Below are 17,753 nucleotides of genomic sequence, written 5' to 3' on the forward strand. Positions count from 1 at the left end.
CAGGAGCTAAAAAAAAATCTTTATTTTTTTTTTAAATTGTGTGGGAGGATATTTTAGGCTGTATTCTTGTCTCATATTTGGTAATTCTTTAAAAGCTTACTTGAGGAGCCAAAGCATGATGAAGCCTAAATAACTAGCTTAATAAACTTACATGTCAAAAGTGGGAAATAGTGGCGATACATTTTGGTTTGTTTTTGTTGTTTTGTTTATCTTTTTGAAGGTGAAGCCTGGTAGAATTTCCTAGCTTTGTTCTCTTCAGATGGATGTTCCTTTTTCCTTTGAGGAACAGTTAGCGTTCTTGGTCAGTGCCTGCGATAGAGCTTGTGGCTTCTCTGGTGTTTATAGATTCATAGATATTTAGGTCAGAAGGGACCATTATGATCATCTAGTCTGACCTCCTGCACAATGCAGGCCACAGAATTTCACCCACCACTCCTGCAAAAAACCTCACACCTATATCTGTGCTATTGAAGTCCTCAAATCATAGTTTAAAGACTTCAAGGAGCAGAGAATCCTCCAGCAAGTGACCCGTGCCCCATGCTACAGAGGAAGGTGAAAAACCTCCAGGGCTTCTTCCAATCTGCCCTGGAGGAAAATTCCTTCCCGACCCCAAATATGGCGATCAGCTAAACCCTGAGCATATGGGCAAGATTAGTAGGGAACTGGGAAATACTGTTACATCCCCAAAATATGACTATATCTGGGGTTCCCAAAAGTCAAGAGATGCATGGTCATAGGTGTCACTGAGCTCAAAAGTGTCTTGAGGCTTACTTACCTGTTAGCAAAGCACTACGAGATCTTTGAAAGGAAGTCATATAAATGCAAATTGTTATTGTTACATTCATATGAAATACTGTCACAAATGACTGGGAAAAGCCATATAGTGAATTAGTAAGTTTCTTTTTTGTTGATGTCCTCCAAGTTCAGACTTACATGAAATTATTACTTATCTCCCAGGAGACAAAAAAAATTTTCTGGACCTTCAGACTTCATATCCGATACAGAACGTTAAGTTTTGAGAAGCAAAAACTTACTTCTGAAATTCATTATTTAAATGGAGCAGTTTCTTTGTATCCTCTCAAGGCATCTGGAGACAGATTTTCAGAAACTAAACTGTGTATGTAACTATGGAGCATTACTGCAGCTGCATATGCAAAAGGCCAGCTAGGTATAGCCATGGCTACTGAAACTGTATGTGCAATCATGGTGTGTGCAAATTAGGCACATGTTTTTGAGGACCTAGAACATTCATAATAATTTAACAAAATACAATATATGCTGCTGATACATATAATCTTCAAAGTAGGGTGGGTTGTTTTTCTTTTTAGTCTGAGCTGGTTCACACATTGAGATGACAAGCTGACGTGTGTGCATGTTTAGAAAACTAAAATCACCTGTCCCCATCTTTTCTCAAAACTTGAACTGAACCTTTGTTGAGGTTAGGGAAGGGGAGGAGGGAAAAAAAACTCTGATATTTTTTTCCATGTGCCTCTACATTTCTTGGTTTCAGCCACGACCAGTGGTAGACATGCCAATTTAGACCATTCCTATAGCATTTCTAACTAGGGAATACTGGAAATCTTACCAGAAAGACTTTTATGGCAAGAGTCGCAGACCATAGTGGTTCAGATCAGATTTTAAACTTCTGATTTGTAACCAAGTTTTGGAATCCTTTGAGATTTTCCCATCACTAATTAATAACACCCATTTAAAACATGTTGTTGTTGTTATTATTTTTTAAACTTCAAGATACAGCTGACAAATGGGGCCAACTCACAGCAGTTCCGCAAGCCAATACTTCTCCCTGTTGGCTGCTCCAGAATCTGAGCTTCTATTTAAGATATTGCCTCTACCTTGCATAATTGTGAAAATACTGTTCAGTTTGCTTTTTAGGTTAACCAAATGCAGTTAGCCTGAAATAATAGTGCTTAAGAGAGGTGTGGATTGCCCCTGTTCACAACCTTTAAATGTTAGCTCTAAAACTTAGTGATATTATTCAAATTCCTTAATTATTATTGTATAACTCATACATCATCATTAAAATTATTATACTGCTGACCAAAGCATGCAAGGAAGGAGAGATATTATCATAATATGAAGATTTGCACAACTTACTATGAGTGGCATCTCATTCTGGTAATGAGTGGGCAGATGTGGATAGAGTTTGGGAGATTACCTCAAAAAATTTTTTTTTCTATTTTGACCTCTGATCAGAGAGGCACCAAGAACAATAAAAGAAAACTAAAGTGCATAGAGTATTGTTTTACACAAAGTTCCTAACACTAGCAGTAGTGTGTTTGACATATAGGGTGGCACTCTATACCAACTTGTTACAGGAAGTACTACTAGTACAGTCTAACTTCTCAACAACAACAAAAGTTATAACTGTTCCAGATATAGTGTAATGTAATTCACTAAGATAACTTTACTTCAAAGAATAAAATTAATGTTTAGAAGGTGAACAAGATAAATCAGAGTAAAATTTACATTTCTTTGAATTGCCAAGCCTCTTTTGCATAACTTTAAGTCTCCTGTTTAACTTAATATGTAATGTTTCTTGAATATTTTACTTTCATACCTGAAAGCTGACACATTTTAGCATAGCTATTACAGTCTTATTTTTCCTGATTCGTAAAGATGTCTGAGAATGACAACGATGCAGCTAGAACAAAATTATGTATAAGAAAAAACAGACATAGGTTGTACTTATTTAGCTATATTTAATATATTTAGAACTATTCAAAAAAATCCTACTTTTTAAATGACACTGTAAAGGCATATGCCATCAAAAAATAGAGTACTCCTTTTCTTTTTGCGAATACAGACTAACACGGCTGTTACTCTGAAACCAGAGAAGAAACTGTTACCTCTCTTTCCCCTTCTCCTCTTTAAGTCATGAAACTGATTTCCTATTAAATTAGTCTTGAATTCAGCCCTAGAGTGCATGGCTGATTTATGAAGGTTTGCAAACAGGACTCGGAGGAACATTCATGGGAGATCAGTCATGTTATCAAAATAATTTTATTATTAATAGTTGTGCAAACAGGACCAAAAGACAGTCTCTCCCCAAAGAGGCCTGTCTACACACTGGGGTGTGACTCTATCCAGCACTAGTGTGCTGCGTGCTAAATGTCTCTTTGGACCTTGCTGAGTGCATTAACAGTTTGTTTGTATGCTTTGATCTAGCACAGTTTTAAAGATCAAAACACACTAACAAACCGTTAATGCACCTCAGCAAGGTCCACACAGACAGTATGCGGTAGACTATTCCAGGGTAGATTCACATAGACAAGCCCTAAGTAGAAGACAAGGGACAACAGATGGATACAGACAGAGAGGGCAGTCTTTCAGTCACCCTTGTTCTTAAAATTAAATCTCTTGTTTCTTCTTTCAAAGAAATTTGAGACTACAGAAACTTTGACATGATTGAAGTTTCATTTCATTTCCATATTTGTTGTAAGTAAGTATGTTTATGGTACCATTTGTCCCAGAAGAGAACAAATACTCCGGCTTTCACTTACAGCATTTGGGCATGTACTCATAAAATATAAACAGAATATTTGCATCTGCCAATGCAATTGAGTAATTTCACATCAATACAGAGGCTGTTGGGGTGTCACTGTTTGAATGTGTACATGCATCAGAATTTACGTCTGCGTTTTTCTCATTTATTTCTGAGACATGCACATGGTGGCCTAATGGGACAGATATTTTTTTTTCTAGTTATTTCTTAAATGATCAGCCTGCATAACTTCAGCAAACAAATATATTTAACAGTCAAAAGCATACATTTTCTACCTCTTTCTCTCCCTTGTCCATGCCTATTGTAACCCACCACTCCTCACCATGATTTTGTTCCTTATCGCCCACCTTCTATCACCCCAGTGTTTTTACGCCCATTCTTCTCAAAAAAACAAAACCAACCCATAACTTACTACATGTTGGACAAAAAATGTGTGTACAGACATACTAGAGTTAACCATATGAATTTATTACTATAATACTTGTACTCCTTTTTCCCTCATTTATATTACATGTTAAACTCTCCTGTGCCTTTATAACTGAATTATAACATCTTAAGGACAGGGACCATGTGTTTTTATTTGTTCTTTGAAATGCCTAGCAGACTTCTGCCTAATGTATAAATAACAAACTATACTGAAGATATATGGGTAGTATTATCCCAAAACAATGTTATCAGAATTGATTCAAACAAAATTCTTTCTAACTTAACCTCGAACTCCAGTCTACGTCAGGGATGGAACTGATTAGAAATGAAAAAAAGGCTTGCATGTTTATTCCACACAGTTGCCTTATTTTTCTTTTTGGTAGGGTAGATTAATTCAGTAGAAAATGCTTAGTCATCCAGTGAAACTTATCTAACCACAGAAAATGAGAACCTATACATCCACAAGAGCTGTTTCTTTTTTAATGCATCTGACAGGAGTCTTGACTTCTTGAATATGTGAATCTATAGGATTTTACAAAATGAGTACACTGTGTAGAAAATCCTACTGTGTAATTGCCAGAGCATAGTAATCCACCACAAAAATACCTACACCATCTTTTGTTCATATTTGATACTCAAATCAAGGTGATTATCTTCTCAGTGAGAAGCAGTTGAAGCCTGGGTTTATTTTCCAGAGTTACAGAAAGCTACTTAATAAACTGTGAAGCTTATGATAAGATCTGAAAGTGGGTGAACCTCAAAAATTGAAACTGACTCTCACAAATAAATGGGTTTTGTAGTTTTATGTTTTGGGTTTTTAAATACTGGTCAAGGTATTTCAGTAAATCAAAGTACTAATTCCTGCTTTGTTTGGCATCAACATCTATACTCTACACTTAAAAAAATAAAATAAAATAAAAAATTAAAATTCCTGACTTCAGAATGTGTTGCTCTTGAACTGCAGTATGTTTGATTGAACAAGCAATTGTAGACTTTTTGGCAGATATAAGGTATTAAACACTAGTGCTCTGATAATTTTAAATTTATACTATACAGTAGAATCTCAGAGTTACGAACACCTTGGGAATGGAGGTTGTTCGTAACTCTGAACAAAACATTATGGTTGTTCTTTCAAAAGTTTACAACTGAACACTGACTTAATTCAGCTTTGAAATTTTACGATGCAGCAGAAAAATGCTGCTTTCCCTTTACTTTTTACTAGTTGATGTTTAACACAGTACTGTACTGTATTTGCCTTTGTGTGCGTGTTTGTGTCTCTCTGCTCCTGCCTGATTGCGTACTTCTGGTTCTAAATGAGATGTGTGGTTGATGGGTCAGTTCGTAACTCTGGTGTTCATAACTCTGAGGTTCTACTATACTGTGTAACGTGACAGAGTCAATCTCTGAAAAGCTTAAATTTCAATTTCTGACTTAAAGACAAAGTGGGTGAGGTAATATCTTTTATTGGACCAATTTCCATTGGTGAGAGACAAGCTTTTGAGCTAACACAGAGCTCAAGAAGAAGGAGCTGAAGAAGAGCTCTATGTAAGCTTGAAAGCATGTCTCTCTTACCAACAGAAATTGGTCCAATAAAATATATTACTTCACCCGCCTTTTCTCTCTCATATCCTGCTACCAACAGAGCTACAACTACACTGAATAATTTGTGACTTAGGTTTTTTAAATTGTAACCATGGAGGTAAACTTTTGAAGTTCAATAGTAAGAATAAAATATAAAGCTTCTAGTCTGCAAATGAAAAGAAAATTCAGTATTAAATCTGACTCATGCTCCTTTGTCACAAATGCACCGTATCAATATTAGGCTCAGCATATAATTATTTTGACACTGAGTCATTGTAGATTTAACTTAAACATATTACTTTAGTGCTTTGTGAGGGGAAAATAGGGCATAGCAAGGCTGAGAAAAATGACAATAATTCTAATGGTATTTTTAGCAGTGATGCCAAGTTAACATTTAAGATGTGAAGCTACTTTTTAAATTGTCCAGTAGTTTAGTTTGCTTCATGATCCAAACTGAGTTTTTCTAGGTCACTGGCATGGAAGGAAAATCATATTAGTGCAATAAATGTGGTCTTCAAAGTGAATGAGATCATGTATATCTTCTGTTGTAAAGGATATGATTGTAGCTGCACATTTTAAAATAAACTTCAAAAAGCAGGACTTCTCAAAATGAGCTGGATTTTAGTGCCTTGTGTGTGTGTCTATAGTGGACTAAGTGCCTTGTGTGTGTGTGCGTGTGTGTGAGTGTATATAGACAGCTTTTTCTGGAGGGAGGGGGATTTAGTGAAGGAACATAAGTGGCGCCTTCTCATAGGACGCTGGTGTAGGTGTAAAAAGTAAGTTTCCTATGAACAGAAGAAGAGACAGTTGCTCTCCTGTATTTACAAAAGGCTTATGCTGGTATTACTGATAAATTATAAAAGCTCTCACTGTGCATCAAAATGGTATAGGGTTGTTCAGCCAAAGGACCGTAACTTTCCCTCAATTCTTCTAGTTATGTTCCTAAATCTAACAAATACTTATAAACTTAAGGACACATTCAAGTCTTCTATCAAGATATCCATGTGCAGTGGCCATGGAAATCAGATGACAGGAAGCTGATAATTTGTACCCTACTCAGCTGATATACCTCATTATTGCATCACCCAAGGATAGAATGTCTTAGGCTATGTCTACACTACGAACCTTACAGTGGCACAGCTGTACCACTACCATGGTGCAGCTGTAAGATCTCCCATATAGCCACTCTTTGCCAGCAGGAGAGAGCTCTCCTGCTGGCATAACTAAACCACCCTCAATAAGTGGTGTTAGCTATGTTGGCAGGAGAGCCTCTTTTGCCAACATAGTGTTGTCCACACCAGCACTTTTGCTGGTGAAACTGGTGAAACAGTCAGGGGTGTGGTTTTTTTTGTTGTTGTTTTTTTACACCCCTGACCGACAAAGTTTTACCGACAAAAGTGGTAGTGCAGACAAAGCCTAAGGGATGATGTAGAGTTTGTTTAATGTTTGTAAACTGCTTTCTGAGATCATCTGATTACAGGAATAATAGAGAGGGGTGTGTGTGTGTGTATTGTTGCTCTATCCCATATCCAACATTTATTTCACTGAAATGTTGGCAAGGCCAAATCATAATAAAGGCTTAATATTATGAAATATAGTTCATATTTAAGGTAAATCAAAAGGGCTTTTTGGTACTAAAAAATAACCCTTTAAAGCAAAGCTATGTCAAAGTAATCATGCAAATATGTACAGGGAATGCTATGATGATGAAATACAAAATTAGAGGACAGTATGCTAAACCACTTTGGCTCTCACCAGAGCTAAGTGAAATCTTCCTTTTCCACCCCAATTCCTGATAAAAATATATAGCTAAGTCCCAAGGTAGATAGCTTGATGGTTAACGTATAATAACTGTGGCTATAATCCAAGGTTACACATCAGCAGGAAAATATTTAGGGTATATGCAGTTTTGAAATGGTCACTTTCTTAGTGACAAATCTTTTATAACTTACCTCAAACTGTGTGAAACATAATATTTGGTCATAAAGTAAAAACAGTGTCTTCCCTCTAATGCAGGAAATAGATCCATGAATTGTTTGTATCCTTTGCCTGGAAGGGGTAATATTTCTTTAACACAGAACTTATACTTGTTTTCCCACTTAAATGCTCTCATGAAAGTCACTTTCAAAAACTAGATCTATCTAATAATCTATATGTTCTTATATAGAACACTGGGAATCTATTATCCTCATTACTGTGTGGTTGGCTTTTGTTGGTGGCTTTGTTTCTGTTTTTCACTCTTCCTTCCACCTCCACATTCTGCTTTGCTTTGATGGTATGTACCTAGGCAGCTGGGAAGGGATTCCTATGTACTGAAATGCCACAACTGCTAGATCATAATGCAAATGCAGTTTAGGCTGCACTGCCATGAGTAAGATGGGCAGCAGGGGTCAGCACAAGAGATAACCAATATCTTACAAAACACGGAACATAGAGAAATTGTTAGGAGCAGTTACAGTCTGTCCTTAGGGTTGCCACCCTCCTGGATTGGCCAGGAGTCTCCCGGAATCAGAATTAATCTCCTGGTTGCTATTGAAAGCAATCCAGGAGATTTTAATAAGCCGCTAAAAGTCCAGCTGGCAGCACAGCGGGGCTAAGGCAGGCTTCCTATCTGCCCTGGCTCCACATGGCTGCCAGAAGTGGCTGGCATGTCTGGCTTCTGCGCACTGCCCCCACCCTGAGCATTGACTCCGCAGGTCCCATTGGTCAGGAACCGCAGCCAATGGGAGCTGCAGGGGTGGTGCCTGCAGACAGGGGCAGCACGCAGAGCCACCTGGCTGCCTTGAGCCTAGGAGCCGGTCTCTTCCGGGAATCGCCCGAGGTAAGCGCTGCCTGGCTGGACCCTGCACCCCCTCCTGCACCCCAACCCCCTGCCTCAGGTCAGAACCCTCTCCTGCACCCTAACTCCTCCCAGAGCCTGCACCTGAACCCCCTCCTGTACTCAAACCCCCTACCCCAGCTCTGAGCCCCCTGCTGCACCCAAACCTTCTCCCACACCCCCTGTCCAAGCCCCCTGCTGCACCCAAACTCTCTCCCACACCCTGAGCCCCCTTCTGCACCTCAGCCTGGAGCCCCCTCCCACACTCTGTACCCCCTGGCCCTAGCCCAGAGCCCATATCCCCTCCCACACCCCTACCCCAGTCTGGTGAAAGTGAGTGAGGAATGGCGGGAGGGGGGATGGAGTGGGCAGGGGTGGGGCCTCAGAGAAGGGTCATGGCAGGGGGCAGGGCAAGGGTGTTTGGGTTTTGCAATTAGACAGTTGGCAACCCTATCTGTCCTGGTTATTTATGCTGCTTTTGTGATAGTGTCCAGAAATATTGAGCTTCTGACAAAATTAAAGGCTTGAGTGGGACCACTGTAGGCTGCTTATTGTATAGCCATTTCTAGATCTCTATCAGTTGGTTTAGGTAGTTAGATTTCTTTAAATTGTGCCCATCCAGAGCTCTGGGAGCACATGCAGAATATTAGCACACATGTTCCTCTCCAGTAGATTACAATCCAACAACTGAAATAACTCAGAAACCTCCGTCCACAACACCTCCCATAATTAAACCAATGTCCACAAATTAATGTACAAGAACAATCCAAACTAAAAACTTCCACAAATCCCCATTCCCACCCTCTCTGGAAACTCTATTGAAAACTGATGGGCTTTGCAATGTAACCAAAAGGTCATCAAACTCAAGCTCTGGCAGACCAACGGTTCCAAAAGAGAGGCTACCTCACTAAGAGTACCCTGCCAGCAGCCACCTCCTGGACCCTCTACAAGAGGATAGTCCGCTTATGGCCGTCAGCTGATGTCAACTGTGAAAATAGCCCATTTGCACCCTACAAAATAATAGAGAAATAAATATCTTTCTGCTTTGCACCTTTAATTCTTCTGTTGCTCAAGAGGCTCCCTGATTCCTTTTGGTCACAGAGATTATTAAAGTATATGGCAGACTGGGACCAGTTAACATGGCATCCTTCGGGACCTACAGTACCATCGGTGCATTCAGACTTCCATTTTTTGAAAATTTCTAGAGTTAATAGTTTAGATAGTGACTCTTCCAAACATTGTACAAATTGTGATAATGCATTTAATCTTTTATTCTATTTTATGGTAATTGTTCTTGTCTGATCATCCCCGCTTTCCATTTGGTACAAGAATTTACCCAGACATCTGAGGTTCAACAATATAAGTCAACTTTTTCCTGCTCCTTAACTCTGACTTGCATCCAAACAACTGGATGCTTTTGTTATACCAATAAAATAAAAACCAGCAGGATCTTATGAAAGGGGATAAGAGAAAATGTCATAGTAGGCAGTCAGTTGCAGCTATAACATTTCATTCAGTTTTACATTCACACACACACACACACACACACACACACACACACACACACACACACACACACACACACACACACACACACACACGTTCTGCACTGCTATATAGTTACCAGTCCTGAATGTAGCTTGAGTTCGTGGCTTGGGTTCGTAGCTTGTGGCGGCTAACTGGCCAGGAAAGCCGGGCACAAGGAAGAGCTGGGTCTCTGTTGGGCATGCACCGATGCCCTTCCATGTTGGCAGCAGAATGTTACTCTCCAAAGTCTTCCATCTCACCCATCCTTTTTGTAGGCTTTAGTTTGAATCCAGAGTCTATAGGTCTTGCTGTGTCACGCTGCCTCTCGGTTCGGTGTGACTGATCACTCATCAATTGCAGACCTGACTTTCAGCCTAGGACCTGGCTTTGATGTTTCTTCAATTGTACTTTTGTTCTTTTCTTTTTGAGGGTGGACTCCTCTTACTTTGTCAGGGCTGTTGTCTGCATCTTCAGCCCTTGGGTGTTTACACTTTATTTCATCAGGACAGGCTGGGGCTGGAGGTTGATTCCATCATCCATACATACCTCATTCACACATCTAAACTAAACTAGTAAGATTATAGCAGGGTTTTGCAAAAATGAAGGTTGCAGCAAGCTTTTACAAAATGAAGTGAGCATTTTAAAATGGAGTTTGGGACAAGTTAAAATGGAATTTGAGTTACAATATGGACAAGTGTAAGGAATGACAAACAGTGAGAAGAAGTTACAATGTTGAAACAGTGTAAGTTTCAGCGATTTTAAGCAGCAATTGGATTGAAAGTGAAACTCAATTAGCCAGTTATTGGGGTAACCAGTTTTAAGAATGAATGTTTCATTCATAAAACTTTGCTTATGAAGTTATATTAATAAAGTGAACAATTAAAAACAATTTCATTGATCAGTTCTACACTTTTGCACCCAGAAGCAGAAATTCTGAGAGAGGGAGGGGGGGGGAGAGAGAGAGAGAGAGAGACTAGTTTCACACATTTCCATCTTAGTTGAAAGCAGGAATTATGGAAAGCTATCAAAGCAAACTTCTTCATGGGATTTCCTGCCAAATTTTCATACCAAAGTGGATTTTAATAAGCATCTCAGTCACAAAGCCTTTTGAGGTTCAACCACCATAACTTGAAAGGCATTAATGAGACTTCAAAACGACAAATCAAAATACTGTTCCTTTAACCAGCATTTGAAAGAACTATGTAAAGCATTTGCTTTTCCGATAGTTATTTTTCTTTTCCCATTACAGGTGGAAGTGAAGCCATATGTGTTGGATGATCAGATGTGTGATGAATGCCAGGGCACTCGCTGTGGTGGAAAATTTGCTCCGTTCTTCTGTGCCAATGTTACCTGTTTGCAGTATTACTGTGAATACTGCTGGGCAAGCATACACTCTCGTGCTGGGCGAGAGTTCCACAAACCACTGGTGAAGGAGGGAGGTGACCGGCCACGCCATGTTCCATTCCGCTGGAGCTGAACCCTATGCTTAAACCCAGCAGCAAGTACTGGAGTAGATAAAATCGAGGTGAAAAGAAGAGAACGCTGCCTCAGGGCTTAGTGTTCTGGAAATCTGTGCATTTGTCCTCGACTTTAACGAAGATATGGGTCTTTTTATTACTATTATTATTATTTACAGTCACATTACTGAACTCAGTGTCCAGTATAATACAAACCGGCAGAGTGTAACTGTACTGATTTTGCACTTTGATTCACACAAACATCTGCTTGGTACCTTAATTTCCTACATAAGACTTGTCACTAGTGACATTACGTAGACTGCCATTCTCATCAGCCACCACTGGGTTGATGTGTATGTGATGAAGATTTTTTATTATAATTATTATTTTTATTTTTGAACTGGAGCATGCACTTATTTTCAGAAACTTAGACTTGCCCCTAGCAGATGACTTACCAAAGGTAATACTCACAAATAGGTGGCAGATGTAGCAAAAACTTAAACAGATATTCAGCAATCATTAGTTTGGGTCATTTAGAGGTAGGAATAACCCTTAAAGAAAATAAGCCTTTAGTTGCTCTCCATTTTGACTTGTAAGGATGATACCTCATAAGCTGGATCAGATTTTTTTTCTTTGTTTTGCTGAGGGTTGGTTGTTTTTTTTTTTTTTTTTAAAGTCTTTTAGTGTTATGTAAATGTATGCTGCAATAGCTTTTGCTGCTATTAAAATGGTATTACTAATACCATAATACTCTATTCAGGCTAGGGTATCAATTTAAAAAAATGAATATGTGATTAAAAATAGAGTGATGGCTGCTGAAAGGAGATCAGTATAGCATACAGAAAGCTTCCAAGGAAGGTCAATATTTTTGACTGCATGTTTACTTAATCAGGTTGCTGCATGCAATAAATTTTATATATGTCTAATATAAAACCTGCCCACAATGCACAAATTAAGAATCTATGTAAGCTACAAAATACTGAGTAAAGGAAAAAATGATTACTGACTGGAGGAAGGCATGCCTCCGTAAATGTAATGCTTCTGAAATTAGGATCAGTCCATTACAGAATGACCTATATTACAGCAAATATAAAAAGTAGATGTAGGATATTCTTAAAACAAATTTGTGGATGGTAGATGAAGTACTTTGCGGTGCTCTGTTATATATTGTGCAATTTATTTTATATAGTAAAGTGATTATGTCTAGTACTGTGATCAAACTTAACTGTTAAAGCCTCATATCCAACATTAACACACTTTTGACAGTTTATAACAGGCATATAAACAAAAACATGAGCTCTTAGTTACAATCTCTCTCCTAATGCTTGCACCATTTATGTAGCTGCAGACCTTGTCCAGAAGACCAAAGAGCTCATACTAGCTTACATACACTACCGATCAGATAGACTGTCAAACTGAGAAACTGGGCACATTTTAAAGCAAGTTAGGAAAAAGTGGGGTGCTAAAGAAATGTCTGCACACAAGTTAATATGAGATGTCTGCTTTCTGGGTATGGCGTTAACTCTTTGATCCCTGGATGTATCCTGTGATGCTTGAATACAATTAAGACCTGCTTACACAGTAGACATTTATTTAGCATGTCCAATGGGACAGTAGATAATAGCATAAAAACACACTTGGTGTACTTACGATTGTGAGACTGTGTACACTGTTCCCCTTCTCCCTCCTTTGTTTTGCAGTTCTGGGGACAATCTGACTGGATATGACACCGCATAGTAGATTTAAATGTTCTGGGTTTTGTTTGTTGTGATGTCCTTGTTTGTGTCTAATTTAGTAAGATTTTTTTTTGTCAATGTGTAGTTGCAATTATTGGCTTTGAAAGAAACTTTTCTGTTTTTGAAAAAAGAAAAATAGTTTTTTACTGGTTTAAAATGCTTATTATAATTATCCCTTTCAAGGTTACTTCTGGGCTTTTTGGTGATATTGTTTTTTCCAGCCCAGATGTCTGTCTTTTTTTTTTTTTTTTTTTTTTTTTTCATCTGTAAAAGACATTTTGTTATGCACTACTTTTTGTATCTAGACAGTTTTCAACAGTCGGCCAATGATTTTTTTTAAAGAAAAAGGCATGCTTTCTGACTGACATGATCTTTTGCAATACCTCAATTTTGAAATATAGGAAAGAAAATGATATTTTCTAAGTAAGTTTATTCAGAAAAATATATATTAATTTAATTCTGCAAGAAAATGATTTAACAGATGGGTAACTTTATTTTTTTCATGCTTATTTGCGTTTTTTGAAAATGAAGAAGTTAAAGCTTTATAACTGTAATATTAAAGATCATAGCTAACCTACAGAAATCTACCTAATTATGTGAAATAAGTAAACCTTTTTGAAGAAATTCCCCTCTTTCATGTAGAGAGACACCCCAGAGAGAGAGAGAGACAGACAGACAGATGAAGATGTACAGTACAGCATAAAGTTGGATTAAAACTAAACAACAAAGTTGTCATAAAGAAAATGTGTAAACACAAACTCCATTTGGTGCTGAAAGTTGTGAACAGAAGGTGAAGAAATATTTCCCTTAATTTGTATATTTATAATCAAGTGTGATTATGCACGACTGACCAGAATTGTGAGAGTTCTTCTGTTTGTATTTTTTAAAGAGAACTTTTTTAGTTTATTAAATTATAACATGCTCCCTTTTGTTTTGTACATGAATGTGCCCCTGAGTTATTAATGTTCTATTAAGAGGGTCCTTCAAAAAAAATATTTTTTAAAATAAGGTGTTCTGAACTGCAACTTGATTAAGAAGCCCCTGGGTACAACAGGTCCTATTGTGGCCTTTTCTGTTGTGAGACTTGAACTAGTCGATTTTTTTGAAGGCTAACCTAACCTCGACTATTTGTTGTTATGTGCAATACTGTTTGTACTGTTTGTATAAAAAAAAAGAAAAATGAAAAGAAAAAAGGCATAAATCTTTATTGCAGATTTATTTTCATTGCAGACTTTAGACATTGTGATTCACTAAGATCATTTTTCTACTGTCAAATATGTACCTTTTCTTCATGCTGGTATATTTTCAATAGTAATGTAGCCTTTGTACTGAGACAAATTTTCATTGTTATTTTTAGAAAGATTTTTTGCTAAGAAAAAATTAAACATATTTACATATTTTTCATTTTTATTTCATATTTTCTTTAAGGAGTGCTTTCTCAACCATTAATATAGTTATTTCTGGGAGAGACTTTCATATCTGGTCAATGTCATTAATATTATTTTGTATTTTTACTTGGAATAAATTAATTTTATGATGCTAATTCTTTAAAAGTTTATTTTTTTCATTTTCAGTTATTTTTGAAGCTAAAACCTTTGTAATATTGTTACTAAAGTGTCTAGTTTTTGAAATGCAAAGCTTTATGTATTAACTTGCTGATGTGGTTTACAATAGTGTGGCAATGATGAAAATGGTTATATAAAGTGATTGGAAAATGTAATGAATAATTGGGCAATAAAATGACAGAATGAAGCAGAAAAATGTGATATTTTGAAAAGCCTTTTCCTTTATCAAAATGATTTAGGGAAATAGGGATGTCACAGTACCAGTTCACTATCTAGATTTATACAACACCAGTGCCGATGAATGCTATTGCTATTATAACGAACTAAAATCTACTGAAGTAATGGGTTTATGACCCTGTCTGTTCAGCATAATGCTCCATTGCTTTTTTTATCATGAACTTATTTAAATTCTTCTTTCAAACACTGTCTTCAGTTGAATGTCCTTAAAATCTGCCCTATCCCCTTTGAATGTGTTCTGCCACCATCTTTATTTATTTATTTAATTGTCCCCTTTCTGAATAACGTCCCTTCTTTCATAATTTTTCATTGATGACATGGAACAGACGTAGAAGAAGTAAACATGTTAACGCAGGTAACTGCATAATTTTCCAGTGGTGTTACCATGTATTATTGGTAGCCACATAGTTAATGCAAAATAATGTATGTCCTTTTCTGGTAGCAATGCAGTAACCCACATCACCACTACATGTGACAATTTGTTCGGCTCCTTCATCTTTTTCAATTTTTATTTGCTTTTCTTTTCTGTCTGTATTTTTAGTCTCTTGCATACGCAGCATCCGTGGCTGCCATGAAAGCGTCTCTTCACTTTCTCTTCACCGCTGCTCACCTACCTTTCCCTTTCCATATTCTCCCGGCAGAACCCACATCCCAGAGCCAGTGACTCTTTACTCTGATGCCTAAAACAATCCAGATTGAAACTGGTGTTGCGTAAACAGGGCATACAATGACCTTCTCTGGAGAGATCAGTTATTTCAACTGGTTTATTGATGACCTTTCATAACTAATGTATGCTGGTGTGATAGAGGTCACCTACAACTTGTAGAAAGAAATGTGTCCAGAGTTGGGCCATTGTGTGTATCCTCTGTGTATTCAGTTCCATAAGTAATGTATAGACTAGATCACTAGAATAGTGAGGTAAAATTTAGACTAAAATTAGGTACTACTGGTTGGAATATTTGCAAATATAAAAGAGTTTAAGGATTGAAGGGGGGAATAAAAATTTCTTAAGTGGTACAAAGTTTATGCTTAGATTTCTGCCTACATGCTTGTGTTTTATAGCCTCCTAGCAAGGCATGGGGTAAAATAAATTGTATTGCAAATATGCTGTTAGCAAATAACTTGCTGATTTCACTATCTCTGTTAGAGTAGTTTTTAAAAAAAAACGCTTAACTGGGAAAAGCTCCCATGTTAATATTTCAGTATTGTGACATCTCTACTTGCAAGATATGAGTGAAAGATTAGTCACAGATTTGTACAAATGTCTCTTTTGTTTAATCTGGCTTGTATGTAGTTGCTTGTTACACTGGTTTGTATGATGTCAGCTTTTTTTTTTTTTAAACCAGACACACTTTCTTCTCAATCTCAGCTGCTGTAGTGTTCTATCATGCCACAGAGTATTTTATATTCATGTTGGTAACTACTCTATACCCCAAATGGGTAGCTGGTCAGGAACTATAATGATCATGTAATTCTGGCACATTTAAATTTTATATGGAAACAAAATTTAGCAACAAGTAGAAAACCAGGATGCTAATATGGGATAATCATTTCAGCTATTTTTTCCTGGATGTAGTTCTGTTGGGGTATAAAGTATTAGATATTTGTAATTTTGCTGTCAAAATAATGGACATAACTTTTAGAGTATTCACAGCTAAGATCTCTGTACTTGTTTTTCAGCTAACTAATTTTAAATGTACTGTATCTTTTATTACATGTTTTCTTGGATTGTTTTTGCTAGTAATCCTAACAAGGCTTCTACCTTTTTGGCTTGGACTAATGCTTGTATGGAACTGCAGTACTGTGACTAAACATGGAGCTCAATGCTGCTATTGCTTAAACTTTGTAGTTTGGACTTTATTTTTTCTGTAATAACAACTTATTAAATCTAGTTGTATGAAGTACTGACACTTGTCATCCTTTGCATATTCTAAGGAAAGCTTGGGAAATGTATTATGGGGATATATGATAGGTTTTAAAAATCAGAACTTATACTAAAAACCTCTTTACATTGATTAGTTAAGCAAAATACACCTGCTCACATGCACAAAAACTATGCTTGTCAGTTATCTTTTTTTTCTTTTGGTGTGAATTCCACTTAATCTTTTTCTTTCGCCTTCAAAATGCAAGTTAATTTGAGCATGTCTGAAATCTCCCAAAATCACTCTTAAATTTAACATTAAGGCATTAATCTAATTAAACTGAAGCTGAATATAGAAATTTTACTTCATATGAAATTAGTATAAAGGGTGTAGGGCTTTTTGAAAGGGCAAAACATAATTAACATTCAACTGTATTCGTACAAAATTTGTTTTGCTACCAAATGAGTCATGCAGAACAGATTTCTTCATCTCCTCACAGAAATGTAAGTAAGCAGAATGAGTTGTTTTCCCCTAGAAATGTGATTGTATATTTCAGTATTCAAAGTTTTTGATACTTATTTCTGTCAAACATGCTTGGGAGCACACAAAATGTGACAAAATCCAATTTCTCCCATAACATGGAGTTTATAAACATGCCCAAGAGGTAAGTATAGGGTAGTTTATGAAAACCCTGTCTGGCAGTTTTTGACTGGACTAAATATTGTCCAATATGTTCCAGTGCTGTAGAGACTGGGAAAACCTTCAATACTGTTCTGTGAGAAGCTGTAAAATTGTCTATTTTATAAGATCCTGAAAAAGATCTCATTTTATCACCTACTACTTCTAGGAGTTTGTCTTTCAGAATACTACCCCAAACACCTCTTAAAAAAAACAAAAAAACAAAAACAAAAAAAAACCCTCGAGATAAATTCAGAGAAGCCAACAAATATTAGATGTTTAATTTTGATTGCACTTGCTTTGTCTGTAGCTTCACACTAGCCACATGCTAAAAGTTGGACTG

The 17,753-nt window shown here is 37.0% G+C and overlaps 1 protein-coding gene across 19 annotated transcripts in view; it reads left to right on the forward strand.

The window, feature by feature from the left end:
• Window positions 1–16,774, forward strand: part of CPEB3 (cytoplasmic polyadenylation element binding protein 3) — a 181,886-nt gene extending 165,112 nt beyond the window's left edge. For all 19 annotated transcript variants that reach the window (XM_037904945.1, XM_043552386.1, XM_037904942.2 and 16 more), the window contains one exon: window positions 11,125–16,774. In XM_037904945.1, the coding sequence (XP_037760873.1) occupies window positions 11,125–11,352 (228 nt within the window). In that variant the 3' untranslated portion in view covers window positions 11,353–16,774. The remainder of the gene's footprint in view (window positions 1–11,124) is intronic.
• Window positions 16,775–17,753: the final 979 nt, after the last annotated feature.

This window comes from Chelonia mydas, chromosome 7 (genome assembly GCF_015237465.2).
Source record: "Chelonia mydas isolate rCheMyd1 chromosome 7, rCheMyd1.pri.v2, whole genome shotgun sequence".
NCBI lineage: Eukaryota > Metazoa > Chordata > Testudines > Cheloniidae > Chelonia > Chelonia mydas.